General features: G+C 50.6%; 1 protein-coding gene across 2 annotated transcripts in view; it reads left to right on the top strand.

Moving 5' to 3' along the window:
- Positions 1-5,697: 5,697 nt before the first annotated feature.
- The window catches only part of MRC2 (mannose receptor C-type 2), a 55,619-nt gene continuing 37,395 nt past the window's right edge, over positions 5,698-23,921 (top strand). For both annotated transcript variants that reach the window (XM_079904178.1, XM_079904177.1), the window contains exon 1: positions 5,698-6,751. In XM_079904178.1, the coding sequence (XP_079760304.1) occupies positions 6,637-6,751 (115 nt within the window). In that variant the 5' untranslated portion in view covers positions 5,698-6,636. The remainder of the gene's footprint in view (positions 6,752-23,921) is intronic.

Below are 23,921 nucleotides of genomic sequence, written 5' to 3' on the forward strand. Positions count from 1 at the left end.
TCAGACTTGGCTCCTGCGTTATCATATAGTAGCTGCATGTAATAAATGTAAGCTTGGAGCTGATGAATTCCGTAAGAGTGAGATGAGGTGCCTGGGGATTCGGGAGATGGCGTTGAACTGGGCTTTGAAGAATGGGCACAATGAAAGAGAGTGAGGAAGGGCAGTGTTCGCAGCAAAGGGTCCTTCACCCATTCTGTGCTCTTGCCATGAAGTGTCTGTCATGCCTAGATCTCTCCCTGCACTCTCATGCCTCCAGGACTTGGTCATCTGAGCATCTTTGAAAACTCAGCTCAAGCGTCCCCTGCAGCCTTCCTTTCTCTGGGCTCTCACAGCACCTTGAACAACTCTCCCTTACTTCTCTGCCTTGTCGTGTGTGTGTGTGAGCCCAGGGCATGGCTAAAGGAACATCGGGTCGTCGGCCTGCTGAAGCACAGTTCCTGGAAGGGGAAGTTGGGCTGGACAGGTGGGGGTGAGAGACCGATGAGAGACCGAGGAGGAGGTCGGGGCAGGGTGTTGGATGCAGGTCTTTGGTCAGGGAGTGAGCAGATCGGAGCTGGGCAGGGACAGCCAGGGAGACTGTGTAGCTGGTTCCAGGTCTTCAACAGCAGTATTTGTCAAATTTCTTTGATGGCAAGCCACAAAAAGAAACCCTTAACACCTCAACCCAACGCACATTTCCCAGACTAGAGCTTGGCTCATGTGCAGTGCACTGATACCGTTTGACTTCATCTTAAAAATGCTGGTCACCAGCCACTGGTGCCCCAGTCTGTGCTTGCTGCTGCTTCGCTGGGGGCTGTGGAAGGGTCTGGCCGGTCTCTTGCAGCTGGAGTGTGGGTGCCGGGCCAGCTGGGTGCAGCCACCTGCATGCGGGGCTCTGTTCCGCCAGGGGAGGCTCTGCCTTTGGTCAGGATCAGGGAGGAACTGGGCCGAGCCCTGCATTCGGAGGGTCAAGTTCGGAGACTGGAGAAAACCTCATCCTGCCTGTCCTTCCTGAGTTGGGAATTGGGAGTCAGGAGCTCCCTCCTGAAGCCTCAGGTGACCTCTTGAAGAGAGGGATGCAGAAGCTGCTGGCCCAGCCAGAGATGTGGAGCAGAGCAGGCCTCGACTCCTGGCTTGCCCTGTCCTCAGTGCAAGGAGACAGGCTAAGAGGCCCTGCACCTCCAGGTTGGGAGAGCGCCCCGTAGAGCAGACAGGGTGATGCGACATCCCTCTCTGCCTGCTCTGGCACCAGCTGGGCAGGGCAGTAGAAGGAAGGTTTTGGGAACTGCATCCTTCAGCTCAGCTCTGTCGCCCCCTCCCGTTTGTGGCGGTGCCTCCGGCCAACCTCTACCCCTCTCTCAGCCTCCATTGGCCAGCTTGTTTCTGACCTGCTGAAGCCTCCTGAGGAGACACAGGAGCCAGTGAGGATCCTGGAGGCATTGGATTTGTAAGCCCCCTGCTCTGAGCTTGCTCTGGGGCCCTGCTGTTAGCTGTGGGCATCACTGTGGTGACTCCTCCAACTGGGAGGCACATCCAGACTAGATGATGGGGAGGAAGTCTGCATGCCCTGCTTCCTGGAAGGGGTCATGAGGTGATTATCTCCTGTTCCCTGGGGAAGAAAAAGCTGGGGTTTGGAGTCCCTTCAAAGGAAGTTTTCTAATCCAGGCCTCGGGCTCGAAGTGAGAGGATACAAACTCAGCGGCCCTTTTGGGAGTGGAGGGCCCTTCTCAGTGTCCTCCAATAAGAGGGAGTAAAGGAAAGAACCTAGGGAGAGTGGGCAGACTTGTTTTTAGGTTATATTTGTGGCCATGATGGGGTAGACCAGGAGAAGACAGACAGCCATAAACTTTCCCAGTTATGTGGATGTTGGAGAAAATTTTTTTTTCTTTTTTAAATTTATTTTTGGCTGTGTTGGGTCTTCGTTGCTGCACGCGGGCCTTCTGTAACTGTGGTGAGCGGGGGCTACTCTTCGTTGCGGTGCGCAGGCTTCTTATCGTGGTAGTTTCTCTTGCTGCAGAGCACAGGCTGTAGGCGCGCGGGCTTCAGTAGTTGTGGCATGCGGGCTCAGTAGTTGTGGCGCGTGGGCTTAGTCACTCTGCAGCATGTGGGATCTTCCCGGACCAGGGCTCGAACCTGTGTCCCCTGCATTGGCAGGCAGGTTCTTAACCACTGTGCCACCCGGGAAGTCCTGGGAGAAATAATAGTTCTTTTAGGTTAACTGTCCCAAGATCATGCAGCTGGATGAGGTGGAGCCAAACCTTGAAACTTGGGTGTGTCTGAACCCCAAGCCTGCCTTCTTCCTTCCGTCTCTGGTCCTCAGTGCTGCGGACAAGGGGGGACTCAAAGGGCAGATTGCCTGAGTGGAGAGCCAAGGGTTTGAGGTGCAGGAGCCCAGGGAGAAGGCGGAAGGGTTGGGATCTGCCCAGACCAGCCCCAGGCTTGGCCAGATTTTCCCCTGGCTTGGAAAGGTGCAGGGTGGGGAAAGTTTTAGATGCTCCTTGGGGCTCATACCCCCTTAGCCTAGTTGCCTCAGGTAAGGACTGACCTTGTCTTTCTTTTCTTTTTTCTTTTCTTTTCTCTTCTCTTCCCTTTCTTTTTCTTTCTTTCATCAGATTTTGCCACCTAATTAGCCAGAGCCTTTAGTTGATCAAACTCTTTTTAAAAAATATTTATTTGGCTGCGTCGGGTCTTAGTTGCAGCACACAGGCTTCTCTCTAGTTGTGGCACGTGGGCTCCAGAGCGTGTGGGCTCAGTAGTTGGGGCGTGCAGGCTTAGTTGCCCGGTGGCATGTGGGATCTTAGTTCCCCGACCAGGTATCAAACCTGCGTCCCCTGCATTGGAAGGTGGATTCTTAACCACTGGACCACCAGGGAAGTCCCTCTTTCCTTTATTTATGTTCTCCTATTCTACTTGGCCATCCAGTTGCGTTCTTCCTGCCTTGTGTTCCTTTCTCCTAAGCTTTTGTTGTAGGCCCGGCTGCCAGGAGTGTCCATGGGCTCTGCTCCCCTGGGCACCCTCTGGCCGGAGAGGCTGCTGAGGTCCAGAACCAGGGAAGAAGAGACGAATACAAGAGGAACCCTAAGCACAGTGAGTAATGATCCCATAACTTGTCTGTCAAAGGGCTCCTGAGACTCAGAAGGGAAGTGACTTGCCTGGAGGGCACCTGGATAGTGGGTGGCTGAACTGGAATTCCAGCTCAAGTCCGACCCCCAGGCCTGGCCTCGTCCCACTACTTCTGGACATGTGTTTATTGGCCAGCAGAAGCGGGCAGAGAGCTGCTTCTACCCGGTTTAGTTTACACTTCAGAACACCATTTTTACGTACAGTTAAACATGGAGATAGATGTTCAGAGCAGGTGGGGAGGTTGTCTTGTTCTCTCAGGCAAAGGAAAACATCGTGTTGCAATCCTGATCAAACTGACCTGTGCAGCTCTCGTGGCCGGTGGGGTGGGGTCGAAAGGTAGGCAGGGTGCAGGGTAGGGAGTAAGGGAGATAACCCTGATGTCCAAACAGCAGAGGAAGATGGGAAGCAGGGAGGGTACTGACGTTTCCTGAATGTCTTTATCTAGGGGCCATGCCCTCCCTTTGCACAAAATATTTCATTCTCAGGACAAGATAGGAATTGCTACCTCGTTTACAAATATGAATTGTGACCTCAATGAGAGCTTCAGTAACTCACTGCATGTCACAAAGCAAGTAACTGGGAAGGTCAGGATTCTAACTCAGGTCTCTCTGACTCCAGAGTCTGTGCTCCTTCCTCTAAACTGGTTCTGATGAGATCAGCAGACCCACAGTGCCTTTGCTGCTGAGGGAGAGCCATTTCTCAGTATCGATTCCATTATAGTGAATATCAACTTGGCAAAAATCTCCTGGACTGGCTAAGTCCCCAGCACCCTGCCTGATGCCTGGGACACAGTAGGCCCTCAACAAATGGCTGTTTGAGCTTTAACAGGAACGGTGAGGAGGCAGTAGGCACAGAGGACACTGACCCTTCTTTGGAAGTAGATGAGGTTCTGGGTGCTGATGAGGGGGTCCCTCTGAAAGCCCCAACCTCCTCACAACACCCAACACTCCTGCAGACTGTGACCACCTTCCACTGACAACTGATCCTGCACAAGATCTTTAAGCGGTGGGGGACTGGGCTGGACTCTCCACAGGGAGAATCGCCCAGACGTCGCTGGCTCTCTGCCCTGCAAGCTGAAGATCTAAGACAGATGGTGGCCACGGATGTGGGCCCAGACGATCAGCAGAATACAATGCGTAACCCTGGCACGCTGGAGTAGGAAGCCTCACCCTCGGCAGAGACTAGAACAGGGCCTCAGAGACTTGAACAAACATCTGCCCCTCCTAGTAGCGCAACATACTTCCGTGCTCCTCAGCCCTTTCGTGGCAGTCTTCTCTGCCTGGAATATGGCAAAAATTGTGTCATTTTCCCCACTAAACAAGACTCTTCTAGGACTGCGACTCTGCTCGTCGTTGTTCCCCAGCAGCTAGCCCAGGGCTAGCCACCAGTGCTTGTTGAATGGTGAACGAAGAAATGAGAGCATCTCTTGGGTACTGGGCGCTCAGGGCACCGTGCTGGCCAGTGGTGGACTTTCTGGACCCACGTGATTCACTGGTGATGTCAGGTAGTCAGCTTCCGCCCTCCTGGTGGGAGGAATGCCCAAACCTGCTTGGGCTGGTGGGGAAGAGAGATCCAACCCTGTTCCAGAATTTGGAGGGCTCCTTGGGAGCCCTGCCCGAGTTCCCTTCCAGCGGCAAGGGGACTCCTTGGTGAGAACTGTGGCCAGCACATCCAGAGATAAGCAAGCAGGTAGAAGCCTGTCAGATGACTTAGAGAAGACGCTTCCTGTGTTTTAGCTGCTCAGACAGGAAGAAAGGGCAGCTTAGCTGAAGCTGAAGCTGGCAAATCCTGAACCCCCTTGTAAATAATGTGAGAAAGGGGGCACCAAGAGGATGATCTTGGAGGCAGCCCCAGCGTGGTCAATAACCCGCAGAGCGCTGGGATCCCAGGACATGCCACATCAAGATGTGTGCTAAAGGGCAGTGAAGGCAGTCACCAGAAGGGACTTAGGTCTGTCAGACCTGCCCAAGCTAGCTGTGGAGTGCCAAGGGCTTTGCTGGCCTGACTGCTAACCATTTTTTAGGGCCAAAGTGTGGAGAGTAGGAATCTTCCCAGGGGACTCTAGGGGATTTTAGTGGGCGCTCACTTTGGGGTCCTGCAGCCTCTAGGTCGATATTTGCGAAGAATCTCAGCCCAGCAGGGATGGAAAGAGCTAGTGAGCATATTTGGCCCCATACCCTCATTGCAGCGATGGGGAAAGATTTACCCAAGGCAAGGGTAGTAAAAAGAAAAAACATTGAATCTGTTATTTCCAAAAATAGCACTGAGGTGGACAGTACAGGAAACAAAATTTATATTACAGTTTCATAGTGTTTTTATTTGATTACTCGTGGTGGGAGAATGTGAATCTTCTTCGCATTAGGGTGTCTAAATGTCTCGGGCCGGCTGTGAGCCCAGACGTCCCAAGTAACTTTTTCAAGCTCGCTCAGGGAATCAGAGGTGGGGCTGGACTCTTAACATCCTCTCAGTTCAGTGCTCTGCGCTGCAGTGACCTGTTGCATAATACGAAATAGCTGTGGCTTGTCTTCTCTTTTATGAAATTTCCATTTGGTCCTTTGCGACCCGTCAGCAGTCAGGTTGCTGGTGAGAGTGATGATGTCTGTCTTCCGGGACGTCCAGTGGACGGATTTTACCTGGGTTTCTGGATACAGCCCCATCTAGCAAAAGCACTAACACCGCTTTGCGCCAGAGACGCAGACACGCGGGACACGCAAATGCTAAAACAACACTTGCAAGTGTTTGCCCTCCCGCACAGGGCACAGGGACCGTGCCTCCTCCTCCCCCAATCTTTGCCTGGGTGGCCGAGCCCTGGGCTCCGCCCCTTCCCCATCAGACCGGGGGAGGGGGTCCTCCTAGGCGCGGAGGTAGCGGACGCTTGGCGGCTGGAGACTTGGGCAGAAAGGAGCGGGACAGAGGGGGTGCCAGGGGCCGGGGTCTGGCCGCCTGGGTCAGCCGCGCGCCGCCGCCCCGCCCAGTCGGGCGGTGCAGCCCACGTCCCGCCACGCGGTGAAGTTTGCTGAAAGTTTTGCAGTTGCTTCCCCGCCCGCGCCAGCCGGGGAGTTGTGACGCAGCGTCTGGGGCTCCAGGCCCGGACAGAGAGGGAAGGCGAGGCGGGGAGACAGGGAAGCGGAGAGCGAGAGAAAGAGTGCACGCCGGGGTCCTCCTCGACCCCGCGGATCCTTCTCTCCCGCCTCCCCTTCCTCTCCCTCTCGGCGCTCTCTCTCGGGCCCGGGCCCCGGCCCCGCGCCCGCCCGCTCCTCCTCCCCTTTCCCTCCCACGCTGCCCGCTTCCCTTCCCCTCTGCCCCTCAAACCCTCCTCCCGGGTTCTGCGCTCCTCCCTCCGCCCTCCCTCCGCCCGGCCTGCCTCCTTCCCTCCTCCTCCCCTCCTCGCCCCGGGAGGCATCACTTCTTCCCGACCCGGAGGAAGACGCGAGCCCCTCGCGGGCGGTCACCACAGCCCAGCGCCGGGGCCGCCACCGCGCGCCGCGCCTGTGCGCCCTCGGTCCCTGCGTCCCCTAGCGCCACGCCGCGGGCATGGGGCCCGGCCGGCCGGCCCCCGCGCCCTGGCCTCGTCACCTGCTGCGCTGCGCCCTGCTCCTCGGGGGTCTGCACCTCGGCCGCCCCGGGGCCGCCGCCGCTGCCCTCTCGGGTAAGGCGCTGCCAGCTTGGCCAACTTCGGGGGCGGGCGGGGGGAGCGCCGGGGAGCGGGCCTCTCCCGACTTTTCCCTCCTTTTTTTTTTTCCCCCCAGAAGTGTGTGTGTGTGTGTGTGTGTGTGCGCGCGTGTGCGTGTGCGTGTGTGACTGGGTTTTAAAAAATCGTTTCCGCTTTTCTGAAAGCGGGGGAGAAGGGAGGAGGAGCGCGCCTGGAGGTGGGGGGAGGACCTGAGTGGAACCAGATGTGGCGGGCGGCGGGCGGCGGGGGAGGGGAGCCCGGGGGTCTCGAGCCGCCTCGGAGGAAGAGGGCGGACTCCGGGAGGACCCCCGCGCCCGCCCTCTGGGACCACCCGGCGCCGGCCCTGCCCTGGGCCCGGGGACAGGCAGGGCGCGTCCGACGAAACCAGAGGAGGCTCCAGGCCGGGCTCCTTGCTTTGCTCCAGGACCGATGCATTACTGTTGTTTTTGAATTATTCGTAAGGGCTTGTTTGCCTTTACCGGCACCTCGGGGATGTTTGTATTTTCTTTTCCACACTGTCTTCAAGGACAGCCTGTGGCATGCGGCATCCGCACCAGTTGAACGCAGCTCTGTGGGGCAGTTTTGTGCCATCAGGAGGATGCAGCGACAGGCTGGGCACGGTGTGCGTGTGTGTGTGGTGTAGTGTTGTGTGGGCGGCTCTGGCCAAGCTGGCACCCCTCCAGAAGGGACAGATCTTGGGCGGCAAGAAAGCTGCTAAAGATGCAAAAACCCACCCGACAGAAAACAAAAACCAGAAGCTGTGCATTCTTTCTGCTGGTCTTTCAAAGGATGACAGTGAAGTGTGGGGACAGACAGACCTCTCACCAGGAATTCCAGAGGGAAAGGGAAAGATCTGCTTCCTGGGGGGCTCGCAGGAGTCAGAGCTGGAGCTGCCAGGGAGTGTGGTTATTACAGCCCCATTGCTGGGCCTGTAAAGCTTGGTCTTGCTTTATGTTTCATTTGGGGAGGGGGCTGAGTGAAAGGGGACAGTTAGTGCAGCGTGTGCAGTTTTGTGCCAAGTCCAGACAGCGCCATGGAGGATCTGGGGCCTCCAGCCACAGCCAGTGCTTGCTGGGTTGGCCTGCCCCACTGATGGCGTCATGTAGGCGACCAAGACACGTATCTGCCCTGATTGTGCCCGATTGTGCCAATGGGAGAGGTGGGGGCCGGGTGATGCATATTCACACCGGGCAGAGACCCTCTGCTGAATTCCAGACCCACCCGGAACTGAATGTCAGGCAAACACAAACCAGGAAGTACCTCCCTATCCACTGCAGGTCCAGGCACCCAGGCTGTTCCCCTGCCTCCCTGCATCTCACTCCTCTGTGAAGGCAGGCTGGGTGGGAGGGGTGGAGGAGCATGGCTATTCCAAGAGCCCCAGAGCACATTGTAAAGCCAGGCCCTGGGAGAGCTGTGGCCAGAGTGCTGACTCGGCCTTTTCCCCTATGGAGCCTTTGACAGAGGGAGCTGGAAATGTCTGGTGAGAGGCCAGGTCAGGGAGGATGCCTGGAGTGGCCCTCTGCCTCTGCGTCTCCTCCAGGCCCCGCTTGCCCTTCCTCAGGCTGTGTCCCTGGGCTTGTATCCCCCATAGCCTCCGAGAGGCCAGTCCCCAGGGCAATGCATTGATCACCCCAGAGAAGCTTAGGTGTGGGCAGGGGTGGATGGAGGGGAGCTGGAGATGAGGACGGGGGTGGGGCGGGGATAGCCTGGTCTCCAGAGCAGCAGCTGAGCAAGAGGATGTTGAAATTGTTGCAGGTACTGTCCCTGCCCTGTTCCCTCTGCCCAGAATACTCCTCTTCTAGCCGAATTCTTTCCTCATCCCCCTGTACCTGACGAATCAGGTGGTCACTGGGAAGAATTTATCAGCACCGGGCTCCAGATGGCCCCAGGAAGTGCTCGTGGGAGATAGGATTCGGCTTGGCAGGCCAGTGCTGCTGGGGTGAAACTTACCCTGGGGGTGACGTGCACGTGGTGGCTTTCTGACCACCAGTAGGGGAGAGGATGGGGCACCGCAGAGCCCCTTGGGGGCGGCAGGGCAGCAGCGCCTTCTTGGTGTGGAATAGCAGAGTCCATCTTTTCTCCACCGGCTGTGGAGTACCCAGAGGGGTGCCCGGCAAAGCTTGTGGCTGGAAGACCTCTTTGTGAATTGCAGTGTTGATGCATTTTTGTATCCTTCACTGCTCCATGCTGAGCCAACTACTTGGGGAGGAGGGAAGGTACAGGGGAGGTGTAAGTTGCGTCCTTAGAGAAGCCGAAGAAACTGTGTGGGGCACGGGGTCACCAAGGCCTTCGGGAAGGAGGCTGGGAGGGACCAGGCTTTGCAGACGCGGGGAGGGGAGCAGAGAGGGCGAGACCGGCAAGGCAGCCTGGACGGTGCGGGGGATTCTGTGGAAGCTTGCTGGGCTGAGGTGGAGAGCTCCTGAGTGGGGTGGGGGAGAAGCTCGAGCGAAGAGGAAACTGGCCAGCTTTCCGGGAGGCCAAAGTGGGGGAGCAACTTGCTGGCCGGCGGTGGGGAGCCCTGGAGAACCCCTGGGAGCTTCTGACCAGAGGAATGAGGTGCAGATTGGAAAGAGGGTTGCTGGGAGCCCCAGGCATCAGATATCCAGGTCCAGGAGTGAGGAGACCTTGGGAGATCTTGCTGTGGGGACAGACGCTGCTGTCTGAAGGACGGGTTGCTGTGGGGACAGACCCTGCTGTCTGTCTGAAGGACAGGGAGGGAGGCGCCCCTTTGGAAAGGCAGCAGGTACTTGCTGCTGCTGCCAGTCAGCCGCACAGATGGCCTGCGCTTCTGGCCCAGATCCTGGTGAGTCATGGAGCTGAGAGCTTTCTTACTGCCCCTCCACCCAGTCATCCTTTCTCCAGCCGCTTGCCTTCTGTGAGCTGCCAGGGCTGAGATAGTGCCCGGCTGAGCTGCGGTTAGTGCTGAGATCCAGTCCTCTGCTGGGTTGACCTGGACGAGGTGAGGGTGCAGGCAGGGGAGGAGGAGGCCAGGGTCTTGGTCCCCATTGTTCACAATAGGGAAATCTCATCGGTTTCCTGATGCCTGCAGGGTAGGGTTGGTTTGGGCCGGTGAGATGATTTCAGAAGCACCATGGACTTCTCAGAAGAGCATTCATGTGGATTCACCACTCATTTAAGCGTTAGACAGGCGCCCTGTGGCACCCTTCAGAGGGATGAAGTGGTAACAGCAGTGGCTCCCATTCTGCATGCTCTGGGCGCTGTGTGGCATACTGCAGGACAAAGGCTCTTCCGCCTCTCACAACCCTGGGATGTGTCATCACCCATCTCACACACTGCCGGTCAACAGACTGGCGACGTTAAGTCGTGTGCGCGAGAACACACGGCTAGAAAGAGGCGAAAGCGAGATTCAGGTGTGGCTCCTGAGCCTGAGCACTTAGGTACCAGACCACCGTGCGTCTCCATGAAATGAACTTCACCAGAGTGTGTGTTAGGAAAGGTGGAGACTTCTGCTTTCGGGGCTTTCCCCCAAAGCCCCAAGTCCGTCAGAACATCCTCGCAATGTGTCCCCCTGAGAGGAGCCCCGGGAAGGGGGCGGCCCTCTGTTACGCCCCAGCTGTCTGGGTGCTTGTCTCTTCCCCAGCCCCAGGGGCCCCAGACGCCGGGACGGAGCCCCCCTCAGTATCCTCGGGGGTCTGAGGTGCCTGCTCCTGAGGGACTGAAGGGGCCCGATGGAGGAGGAGCCCCGCTTCCCTGCGGTCAGGGATTCGTATTTGTTCATCCAGTCAGTCACAGGATGTTTACCGAGCCTGTGCGGTGCTGCGGGAAGGAGTGACTGCGGCCTGTTCTTGTGAGCCCACCTCCCCTGCACCCCCTTTGGGGGTCCCTGGACTTGGAGGGCCTGGGCTTTGCTGACAGGAAGTGTTCCTTCCGGTTTAGTCCTTCATGAGATGACGGGGTGCCACTTTCCTATGACTGGATCCTATAAATCTGGGGTCGGGGGGGCCTTTGAGCAGTGATGCAGCTCTTGGAACTCACCCTGGGCACTGCAGATCCCAGTCACTCCTCAGCTAGGGGCTGTGTCCTGAAAAGGCAGAGGGAATGAAGGCTGTGTAGTGGCATCTGTGGCATCAGCCAGCTCCAGCCTTAGAGGACACGTCGGGTTGGTCCCCCACCTGTGGCTCCATGTGCAAGTCCAGTGGTTAGTTTCTTTCCTGCCCTTCCCCCTCTTCTTTGGACCCTCTGTCCCCTCTCCCGAGCCCCTTGAGCGTGTAGACTCCTTCCATCCTGCCTGGCTGGGCCCAGGCTCTCTGCCTCTCCTCAGCTCTCCCCGCCCCACTTGAGTACCTCTGACTGTGCATCCTGCCCCCGCAAAAGCCTTGGTTGTGTTGCAGGATGATGGCTCTGAAACCTCAGCTTCTTCCCTGTCACCCAGCCCCCCACGCCTATTCCCTGCCCTCCCCCTTAGCGCGCTGCGCCTTCCTCCCTGAACCGTCACTGCTCGCCCTCCCGTAGGCCTTTGCACACACTGCTCCCTCTGCCTGGAATGCCCTTCCTCTCTTCTTGCCTGGCTGCCACTGCCCCTTCCTTCCAGACTCAGGATCCTGAGAAGGACACCGAGGGGTCCTGGTCACCGCCTCTTGGGCTCACCTGGGCTAAAGGGACACAAGCTCACAGAGGGCGAACACGGGGGTAAACCCCAGAAGGGAGGGGCTGCCTTTTTTCTCTTTTTCTTGGGGGTCACTTCTAGAAGGACATGGTGAGAAGCTGCCGTGGTGGGCCTGGAGCTCCTACAGGGAAAAACAAGAAGCCAGTTTCCCAGCCTCTCCTGACATCCTCAGAAAGTGTTTGGAAGGGGAGGCGGACACGGCGCTCCCCACTGTAGACTGAGGCTGGAGGGGGCGTGGCTGGGAACGCCCCGCCTCCTCAGGCTCAGATGTAAATCAGGACAGGGTCGGTGGGGCTGTAATTAACGCCACTCGCCAGCTGCGTGACCTCGGGCAGAGGCTCAAGTTTCTTCATTTGTAAAATGGGAAAAATAAAATAATAGCCCCTCGTAGGGATATCGTAAGAAATGACAATATATGTATGAGTTACGTGGTACAGTGCTGGACACAGTCACTTCTTAACAAATAATATTAAATTATTGCTATTTTTATTATTATTAGGAAGAGAAAACATGAATATCAAGGGACTTAAACATGAAAGAAACACAATCCTCAACATACAAAGCCCTAACTACAGCCACTTTTATTTTTAATCAGAGTAGGTCTTTGATAACCCTTTACTGCTTGATGACATACCATAAGGGCCAAAAAGTAACCATACTTTTTCTGAAAGTAAATTTAAATCCTAAAGAAAAAAAAAAATCCATCCTCAGCTGTCCTTATCCCTTAGGCCCCTCAATTTACTTCCCTCCTTTTTTTGCTTCTCTTCATCATGAAGCTTCTTCAGCTAAACTTCCTTTCAGAGCTGAGTTCCCTGGACTCTGCCCTTTCAGTGCACACGGAGCCGCCAGTCATCCTGCCTCACCGTAACCTGCCTCCTACAGAGTTGCCTCCCAGCGGTCCTGGTAATTAGGCTTCCTAATTACTAAGTGCAGTGCCCCTTTGCAGCGCTCACCTTGCAGCATGGGTGCTGTTGTTAGCCTCAGTTGGTTTTTTTTTACATCTTTATTGGAGTATAATTGCTTTACAATGGTGTGTTAGTTTCTGCTTTATAACAAAGTGAATCAGTTATACAGATGCATATGTTCCCATATCTCTTCCCTCTTGTGTCTCCCTCCCTCCCAACCTTCCCTATCCCACCCCTCCAGGTGGTCACAAAGCACGGAACTGATCTCCCTGTGCCATGCGGCTGCTTCCCACTAGCTATCTATTTTGCGTTTGGTAGTGTATATATGTCCATGCCACTCTCTCGCTTTGTCACAGCTTACCCTTCCCCCTCCCCATATCCTCAAGTCCATTAGAGCATGCATCATTAAAACTGAGGCTACTACCCTGAGATAGCCTCAGTTTTAATGATGCATGCTCGGTGGAAAACGGTCAGACCATACAGGGGTAACATGTAAAAAATCTGAGGTCCTCCCTTCCCTCCACACGCACCCTAACAGTAACCACTGTCAGTAGTTTTTTTTTTGTTTTGTTTTTTTTGTGGTATGCGGGCCTCTCACTGTCGTGGCCTCTCCCGTTGCAGAGCACAGGCTCCGGACGCGCAGGCTCAGCGGCCATGGCTCACGGGCCCAGCTGCTCCGCGGCATGTGGGATCCTCCCGGACCGGGGCACGAACCCGTGTCCCCTGCATCGGCAGGCGGACTCTCAACCACTGCGCCACCAGGGAAGCCCTGTCAGTAGTTTTTTAAACGGCGTGATCTTCTGTTCTTTATGCATATACACCCATATAAATACTCCTTTTACACAAACAGAACCACGTTTTATACTGTATAATACAATACATTTTATTTAATAATATTCATGGCATTTCCAATGGCTTCAGAGCTGTGCCATACTTAATGGTGCTCAGTAGTTGGTAGGAAGGATGTACTGTTCTTTTTTTTTTTTTTTTAAGCTGCTTGCCTATTGATGGACACTGTTTGAAAATTTTCTTTCCCTCTGGCCTCTGTGACGTGGTTTGCATCTGCAGTCTCTGCCTCCTGGCTTCCATCCTCAGTCCAGAGCCCACATTGTTGCCAGATTTGTGATCCAAGAGGGCGGATTTAATCGCCAACAGAACAGAGTTGAATTGAGAATTTGAGGCCTTCCATGGTCAGGTTCCAGCCTTTCTTTTCAAACCCTTGAGCAAGTCAAATTCAGATGCCCTGAGTCCTGCCCAGTGAAGCCCCCACTCCCGCTTTTCTCTTGGCCAGGAACGCCTGGCTCCGCAGGTGTGGCTCTGGGTCCCCGCTCATACCTGCAGCCTCAGCTGGAAGTAGACTTTCTCCCCAGACTCCTTTTCCATTTCATTGCTGCCGCCTGCCTGGTGGAGCCCCTTCCTCCCCTCCCAGACTGTGAGCACCTCTGGGGCAGGGCTTTGTCAACCCTGCACAGCTTCCAGCCTTGGACACTGTCATTTAGTAAATATTTATTGAACCAAACAAAAAAAGACAGGTGTTCCAAAGAGCTCCCCCCCCCCACCAGTTTTAATGAATGTAATTGACATATAACATTGTATTGAGTTTAAAGTGTACACATAATGATTTGATATCTGTATGTATTGCAAAATGATCTCCACAATGTTAACATCCATCACCTCACATCTTTACAAAGTTTTTTTCTTGTGATGAGAATTTTGTTTGTAGTAGTGGAAAGGCAATGAGTTTGTAGTAGTAGAAAGGCAATGAGTTTCCAGAGTTTTAGATGATGTCACAATCATGAAAAACATATGGCATTGAATTAAAATAAACAGAAAAAAAGTCCAGTGGACCGGAATACATTTCAAAAGTAGACTTAGACTGTTATAAGGACTTAATGTAAGACACACCAGGAGCAACACACTAATGGGAAAATGAATCTGTACTTGTAAATGGTATTGGACAACAGGATTATAATTTAACATTTTTAGTTTCAATTTACAGCTGATCATGAGAAAATTCAGCTGGCAGGTTGTCATGTAGAAAGTGCAAAAATCACTAGAAATTAAAGAAATCAACTTTAAAAAATATGTAATTAAACTAGTAAAAATAGAAAACCTAATCTTGGCAGAGCTGCGAGGCAACTAATATGTATGACTGGAGCACGTAAAGTAGTCCCCCCCACCCCGGGTCGCGGGCCTCTCACTGTTGTGGTCTCTCCCGTTGCGGAGCACAGGCTCCGGACGCGCAGGCTCAGCGGCCATGGCTCACGGGCCCAGCCGCTCCGCAGCATGTGGGATCTTCCCAGGCCGCAGCACGAACCCGTGTCCCCTGCATCGGCAGGCGGACTCTCAACCACTGCGCCACCAGGGAAGCCCCAATTAGTTCAGTTTTTTAGCATTCAGTCTTTCAGACAAGATGTAAGAAACTAGATATGTAAGACTTCATCTCCTTTGACCTCATAATTCCACTTGGGGAATTTGTAAGGCATTAATCCCAAAGAGAAAAAAAAATGTTCATAGAAGTGCTATTTATAGCAGCAAAACAAATTGGAAACCATCTAGATGCCCAACAACAAGAGCATGGCTAATCAAGAATCTTAACACGATGGACAATTTACGTAGTTCTAAATGACAAATATAGAATATAATGACACATGTAATGCCAGGGACTTCCCAGGTGGTCCAGTGGTTAAGACTCCACCCTTCCAATGCAGGGGATGCAGGTTCGATCCTTGGTCGAGGAACTAAGATTCCGCCTGAGGTGCAGCAGTGTGGCCAAAAAAAAAGAACTAATGCCAGTACATGGAAATATATCTAAGAAGGAAAGTGATCATGACTACAAGGCAATCATACAAACTAATATACACACACGGGTAATAATTAAGTGAAGATGCATGTCTGATCACTGACATGCATTTTCTCATTCATTTGGTTAAATGTTTTGTTTTCCCGAGCACTGACAATGTGCCAGGCGTGGTATTTGATGCTGATGACACCATGGTGAACAAGCCAGTCATGAATCCTACCTTCCTGAAGCTTATATTTTAAGAGCAACCTCTCTCCCCAGCCCCAAATGTAGAGGAACATTCTAGAGGCAAATGTGTGCTGATTTCAAATTAGGTGCAATTTTTAAGTTTGTTAGAAGGAAGATGGAAGCAATAGACTGCTTTGAAATCTCAGACACAGGGTTGGGAACCTGTCTGACTGCAGAGGGAACAGCATTGAGTCAGACCAGCTTGGTCAAAGAGGAATTCAACAGGAAACGGCCTTGCAGTCAGTCCTGGTCCCTGAGGAAAGGATTTTCTAACTTCATAGATGCTTAACCTCATCTCTAAGGATCTGAGGATCCTTGGTCACATTTGCTTTACCTCACTGTGTGTGTGTCTGTGTGTGTGTGTGTGTGTGTGTGTGTGTGTGTGTGTGTGGTGAATCTTTCAGTAGTTGTAGACGTGACATATCACACCAATACTTCACCATGTATCAAGTAAAAACAAAGACATTCTCCTATAAAACCATAATACCGTAATCACATCTAAGAAATACAACAGATACTATAGTTTTTTCTAATATGTGGTTCGTGTTTGAATTTCCCCAGTTGTCCCAATAATGTCAGCTATTGTTTAAGTCTAGGACTCAATTTGGTGTCGTGTCTCTTCAGCCTCTCTTAATCTAGAATAGTTGACCTTCTTGTCTTTTATGACACTGGATTTTTGATGACTTCAGGCATCAAATGTTTGGTAGAGTGTTCGCAGTCTGAATTTGTCTGATTGTTTAATCTTTAAATTTATGTTAAACATTTTTGGAAAGAAAACCACAGGGGTGGGACACAAATGTGTCCTTCCCGTCGTATCACATTGTCAGTTTGTTCCCTTATTGGTGATGCTGACTTTGATCGATTGGTTCATCTGATGTCTACCAGATCTCTCCACTAAAAAAGTACCTTTTCTCCTTTGTATTTAGTAGATAACCTACGGAACTATATTCTTTTTTTTAAAGATTTTTTTTGATGTGGACCATGTTTAAAGTCTGTATTAAATTTGTTACAATATTGCTTCTGTTTTATGTTTTGGTTTCTTGGCTGAGAGGCATGTGGGGTCTTAGCTCCCCGACCAGGGATCAAACCCACACCCCCTGCATTGGAAGGCGAAGTCTTAACCACTGGACCGCCAAGGAAGTCCCTAAACTATATTCTTTTCTTTTTTTAAGAATTTTTAAAACAAATTTATTTTACTTTTTATTTATTTTTGGTTGCGTTGGGTCTTCGTTGCTGCGTGAGGGCTTTCTCTAGTTGCGGCGAGCAGGGGCTACTCTTCGTTGCGGTGAGCGGCCTTCTCATTGCGGTGGCTTCTCTTGTTGCGGAGCACTGACTCTAGGCGCGCGGGCTTCAGCAGTTGTGGCTCACGGGCCCAGGTGCTCCGCAGTATATGGGATCTTCCCGGATCAGAGCTCGAACCCGTGTTCCCTGCATTGGCAGGTGTATTCTTAACCACTGCGCCACCAGGGAAGTCCCTAAACTATATTCTTAAAAAAGCCAAGTTGCTCACAGCAGTACTATTCATAATAGCCCCAAACTGAAAACTAGCCCCAAACTGAAAACTAGCCCCAAACTGAAAATTACCCAAATGCCCATCAACAACAGAATGGCTCAGTCATGGTGGCTCCACACTATTCAGCAGTATACAGCAATGAGAATGAGCAACCTATGACCACATGCGACAGTTTAAGGCTCACAAAAATATAGAGCCAGATGCATTCATACCATATGATCCCACCTACATAAAATACAAAAAAGAGGGTAACACTGACCTATGCCGTTTGAAGTCAGGAGAGCGGTTACCCTTAGTGGGAGAAGTTGTAACCAGAGGGAGTCACACATAGAATTTAGAAGAACAACAAACAGGGAGGAGATGTCTGGAATAGTTACGGCAAGAAGCTCACATAGGCCAGTGAGAAAAACACAGGAACCTCCACTAGTTTTAAGGCATCTAAGATTAGAATACATGAGCCAGTAAAAGCTGGGAACAGAATTCACAAAGAAGGAATGCCAATGTCTAATACGCCTTTGGAAAATGTTTTAAATCACTAGCAATAAAAAAAAAGAAAAAAAGGCAAGATATGCCTCCAAAGTGCCAACAAAGATGGATGTAACAATATGGTCAATATATTATTTATAATTAAGAAAAATCTGCTTACAAGTTGAAGAGCAGTAATAGCTAGGGAATGAGTAAATGGAATGTGGTATATCACATCATGAAATAGCATACAGCCATTAAAATGGTTTTTACAAAATTAAAAGATACAGAGAAATCCTTTTTCTAAAATATTAAGTACAAAAACAAGACTCAAAAACATTTGGGTGTGCGTGTGTATGTGATAGATAAATGAATGTAACTTGTATATGAGGCATAGACAAGGTAAAATTGGTAAAGATAACACCAAAATTTAATAGAAGTTATGTCATATTCTGTTATATTATGTATTGATTATTTAACAGGGGTGATTTTTCTTTTTAGCATGTCTGTAATTTGCAGCAATGGGGTGGCAGAGGACAACTTTCTCTCTGTCCAACCAAGTGATTCCAGTCGCACCCTCCGTCCACTCCCATCACCTAACTGGTCCAAGCCTGCAGCACGTGACCCCACGGGGCCAATCAGAGTCTCGTGGGGGCAGGGCGGGCTTTTCCCAGGCGCGAAGGGAGCCCTGCAGGGTCTGGTGCAGCACAGCGGGGACAGCCTGGCTCCAGCAGGGGAGAGTGGAACGTGGGTTCGGGGTAGGTGGCACTGAGACCCGGGCTGGCTGAGACCCTGGTTACAGTTTTCCCTAGCCACTCCAGCCCTGCCCCTCTTGTTGGCGGTACGCGGGCCTCTCACTGTTGTGGGCTCTCCCATTGCGGAGCGCAGGCTCAGCGGCCATGTCTCACGGGCCCAGCCGCTCCGCGGCATGTGGGATCTTCCCAGACCGGGGCACGAACCCACGTCCCCCTGCATCGACAGGCGGACTCTCAACCACTGCGCCACCAGGGAAGCCCCCTCTTGTTTTGTTTTTTTTTTGCGGTACGCGGGCCTCTCACTGTTTTGGCCTCTCCCGTTGCGGAGCACAGGCTCCGGACGCACAGGCTCAGCGGCCATGGCTCACGGGCCCAGCCGCTCCGCGGCATGTGGGATCTTCCTGGATCGGGGCACGATGGGTTTCCGCTACTTGCAGGCGAGGAGGCCTGTGTAGGAGGGTCAGCCTCAGAGCGGGGTTTCCTGAAGGCGCGCTCAGGGTTCTCACCTTCAAGAGCTGGATCACCGGTGTAGGCACCCGCCTCAGGCTCTTTCCATTAACAGACCCTCCAACGCGAACCTGTTGATCTTGCACTTATCAACTGAGTGTTTACAGAAGGGACAGCTGGAGAGGATGCTAACGCTGTAATACAAGTTTGCATTTCAAGACACTAGGACACGAAATTCTGTAAGTACTAAATGGCCGTCCATACGGACAAGATTGGAATGCAAATCAGAAAGGTAGCAGTCAGGGGACAAGCTTTTGGAAGGCTTCCTCCTTTCTGAAAACCTTATGACGTTTCTATATAACACTAACAAGTGAGAGAAATGGAAACCGTGTTAATGTTTACTGAGCACGTATAGTCTTGAGCACGTATAGTCTGCCAGGGTCAGTATTAGGCAATTCCACATGCACTGTATTTTTTTTTTTACATAAATTTATTTATTTTGGCTGTGTTGGGTCTTTGTTGCTGTGCGCGGGCTTCTCTAGTTGCTGCAAGTGGGGTCTACTCTGTTGCGGTGCGCAGTCTTCTCATTGCGGTGGCTTCTCTTGTTGCGGAGCACGGGTTCTAGGCACGCGGGCTTCAGTAGTTGTGGTGCATGGGCTCAGTGGTTGTGGCTTGCGGGCTCTAGAGCGCAGGCTCAGTAGTTGTGGCTCACGGGCTTAGTTGCTCCGTGGCATGTGGGATCTTCCCGGACGAGGGCTCGAATCCGTGTCCTCTGCATTGGCAGGTGGATTCTTAACCACTGTGCCACCAGGGAAGTCCCTGTATTTTTAATCCTCACATTCCTCTATTTCACGGATAAGGAAATTGAGCCAGATAGGCTGCGAGCCAGGATCACATATCTAGTGATTGGTGGAGCAGGGCACTCAGTCCAGTTTGCTTCCCTGCATGGTCTTCTTTTATTTTGTAAACAAAGTATGCATTATAATATAATGAACATTTGCGAACCCACCACCTAATCCAAGACAGAGAACATTACAATACTTACATCTACCTATGTGCTTCTCTCTCCCTCTCTCTCCCTCTCTCTCCCTGTTCCTCCCACCCAGTCTCTATTTTGTGTTTATCCATGCCTTGCTTTAAAATTTTTTCATTCTTGGGGTATAATATAAATACAGGAAAGTGAACACACCATGTTCAGATGTTCAGCTCAATGAATTTTCACAAACTGAACACACCCATATAACCAAGGGTCGGATCCAGCAAATAGGAACATTACCAGTATTTCAAATGCTTTTCAACATTTTTTCCATAACCTCATTAGACGTGGATATTTCTTCTTCATGAATTGTCTGTTCATACATATTCTTGATCATCACATCTGTTCAGGTCTTAGGGGCTTAAAATTACTGGGTCTCTATATTTTTCTCATTGGCCTATATGAGCTTCTTGCCATATTTGTTAGAAATCTCTCCCCTCACCCCAAAAAACAAAAACAAGAAAAAAAAAAACGGGTCTTCCCTGGTGGCGCAGTGGTTGAGAGTCCGCCTGCCGATGCAGGGGACACGAGTTCGTGCCCCCGTCTGGGAGGATCCCACATGCCGCGGAGCGGCTGGGCCCGTGAGCCATGGCCGCTGAGCCTGCGCGTCCGGAGCCTGTGCTCCGCGACGGGAGAGGCCGCAACAGTGAGAGGCCCGCATACAGCAAAAAAAAACAAAACAAAACAAAACAAAACCAAGGGACTTACCTGGCGGTCCAGTGGTTAAGACCGCACTTCCGCTGCAGGGGGCAGGGGTTCCATCCCTGGTTGGGGAACTAAGATCCTGCATGCCGCAGCCAAAAAATAGGGGAAAAGAAAAAGAAATATCTTTCCCCTGTTTGTTGTTCATTTAAAATTTTTATTCCCTGGCGGTCCAGTGGTTAGGACTCCGGGCTTTCACTGCAGAGGGCCCTGGTTCAGTCCCTGGTCGGGGAACCCTCAAGCCACACATTGCTACACCTATATCTATGTCTGAAGTATCTTTTTATCCCCCCTTCTCCTCCACACAATTGGCCTTGTTAGTAAGGTTTACAAAGCCCTTTGGGGTCACACTGAGTTCTCTCCTTCCCTGGAAGGCTACTCTTCCCCCTTTTAAGCACCGGCACCTTTTCTGTTTCACTAACCCTCCCTCCCACAAGGCCCTCAGAAAGACAGTGTTACATATATATTTTTTCAGGATCAGAATACATTTTTATGATTATAAAAAATGTTACCTATTTATAGTACACAATTCAAAAGGTAGAAAAAGTTACAAAAAAAAAAGGTTACCTAAAATTTCACCACTAAGAAACAGGCTTGTTAACATTTTAAAGAATATCCTGCCAAACTGTGTCTCCTCTCCTCTCCTTTCCTCTCTCTGTATAAAACTTTACATAGATGTTTTAGTGTTGATTTGTAACATTCTTTCATATGTCAGCATATCATCAGTGTATTTCCACCCAATGCTTCCATGGCTGCGTAAGATTCCGTTGTACCGATGTCCCGTAACTACCCCTTGTTGGACATTCAGGTCATATCTCTTTTTAATTTCCAAACATGTAAATTGTAGAAAATACAAAGAGAAGAAAATAAAAATCACCAGGTATCCCACAAGTCAGTGATAACCACTGTTAACACTTAGGCATGTACAGTGTTTCTGAAACTCTGGTGAGCCTCAGAATCGCCTGGGAACCTTGTTTACAATCCAGATATTCCTTCATCTTGAGATTCTAATTCAGTAGGTCTGCTGTAGGGCCTGGGCACTTGCTCTGTAAACAAGCACCCCTGGCGATCTGGACACCCACGTTTAATAACAAGAATGCACAAAGGTCTTTTCAGACTTTACTTGATTTAAAAGAAAATAAAAATAAGGTCATATTATACATCCAGTTTTTTAAAATCAGTTACAGTGTGAACCTCTATTCATGTCGAAATACTCTTATAAATTGATACTGTTGTCTGCATAGTATCCCATTGTGTGAGTGTATTTCAGTTGACACAGTCAGTGCCATATTGTTGGACATTAATCTTCCCCCAGTCATTGTTGTTGTAAATAATGCTGTGTAGCAAAATCTTTGCATAGATTCTTAATTATTTCTTTAAGTTAAATTCATAAGAAGTGAACTCTGGGTCAAAGGTCTGTGTTTTTGAAGGCTTTTGACGCGTGGTGCTGTATTCTCCTCCAGAAGGGTTGCCCCCGGGGCTGCTGTCCCCATGAGCTCACTGGTGTGGGGCAGTGTGGTGAGTCGTTCCATCTGTGGTCTCAACCAGTTCTGCCAACCACTCAGGGGTCAGCACCAGCACAGCTCCTGGCACATACGAGGTGCTCAGTACTTGTTCTGTGCCGTAAGCAGGAGTATTTCCTCCACTGAACAGATGAGGTCACTGAAGGATGAAGAGGTCAAATGACTAGTTCAAGAGCAGGAATTCAAACCCAGCCTTGAACCCAGAGCCCAAGCTCTCTTAACCATGCTGTTGATTTTTAATGAATATCAGAGAGGGAGGAACTGTGATGGTTGTGGGAGCAGTACTTTTTAAAATATGGTCCTAAAAATATACTGAAGAAATCAGGAAAAGGGTGTGAAAGGGTGGAGAGAGAGAAGGGTTTGGGGGACCCTCGCAGACATTCCTTTGTAGGTCAAGTCTGTTGTGTCATTGGAGGTCTGAGTGATGTCACAGTGGTGGTGATGATGGGTCTTGTGTATATATCTGACCCTTTGTAGCTTCCAGGGCAAAGCAAGTCAAACTCACTGAATGCTGAGCAAGGAGTCGGGTTCTGTGGGAAATGCAGAGAGCTTTGGTTCCTTCAAAGACCTTAAGATGCCCCGTGTCTCGCTTCCCTCAGTTTTATTTACTCTAGAAACATTATAATAATATAAGAGAAAGTTACACATAATCCCAACCTCCTGGCACAATAAATAATTTCATGTCTCCCTTATCCTCTTCTATTCATTGTCCATACGTGATCTGCTTTTAAAGGAGGATGCAATTCAGAGGATGTTAAACCCTTGCCTATAGGACATAGGACAGCTTGCCTTTCCACCTCCCCTGGTCCAGCTCAGTTCAACACACATGTGTTTTTGTTTTTGTTTTTTTCTCAGTTGCTGTTTATTTGCCTTGCGTTGTTCCCAACATCACACCTGAGCCCAGCTATTCATAGGAAAGGGGACTCTGCCTCCTTTGCTAAGGTAGCTGGAGCCATTATCCTCCCACATAAGCTTTATCAGAGAGGTTTTTATTCATGGAATCTAGTAAATGTTTGCTTCCTCCACTGCTTATTCAAAGTCACTGAATATTGTAATTTTTTTGCATTAATCAGCATTATACCTACATGCATGCTGTATGAACAGTGGAAAGGAGTGATGAGACATGATGTTTACTCTGATGCTTTTGGTGGGAACGTTCATCTTATGAAGAAATGAACTGAGACCTAAAGCATTCTCCCAAGGAACACCTCTTATGCATTCCACTGAATTTGCTTCTTAGTTTTCTTTTTTAACTTTTTCAGTTATTTTTTAAAATTAATTAATTAATTTTTAACAATTTATTAAAAAAATAAAACATAATGGTACAAAAAGTTTGAAAGTAAAAGAATTGGGAAAGATATACTGTGCAAATATAAACCAAAGGGAAATTGTATAATAACAGATACAGTAGACTTGAAAGCGAAAGCGTTACTAGAAATAAACAAGGGCACTTCATATCAACAAATCCAATTTACCAGGAAGTTTTAAATTTTGTATGCACTTAACTTCAAATTATATAGAGCAACAGAGCTACAAGGAAAAAATAGACAAATTCACTATCATAATAGGAGATTTAACATACTGCTATCATTCACTGATAGAGGATACCTCTTTCAGAACCAGTAGACCCCCCCCCCAAAAAAATTAGTAAGGATATAAAAAACTTAAATAACGTGAGCAGCAAATTTGATTCAACAAGCAGATATATAGTCACTATGCTCCAAAACTTTAGATTACAAATTATTTTCAAGCACACTTGGAACATTTTTTAAACTGACCATGTTGTGCTATAAGGCAAATTTTAACAAATTTCAAAACACACATGTATTGAGCACCTGTTGTATGCCCTGAACTGGGGAGATAAATGGATGAGACATGCTTCTGCTCTGAAGGAACCATTTAATGGGGGAGAGAGACCCTAAAAGAATCATGTCAACATCCCCATAGAACTCTCCCTGTAGATCTCCCCAGGACACTGTGGAGAGGCAAGGAGGCTTGTTTTGTTTGTTTGTTTGTTTGTTTGCGGTACGCGGGCCTCTCACTGCTGTGGCCTCTCCCGTTGCGGAGCACAGGCTCCGGACGCGCAGGCTCAGCGGCCATGGCTCACGGGCCCAGCCGCTCCGCGGCATGTGGGATCTTCCC

Source organism: Stenella coeruleoalba (assembly GCF_951394435.1).
Source record: "Stenella coeruleoalba genome assembly, chromosome: 19".
NCBI classification, from domain to species: Eukaryota; Metazoa; Chordata; class Mammalia; order Artiodactyla; family Delphinidae; genus Stenella; species Stenella coeruleoalba.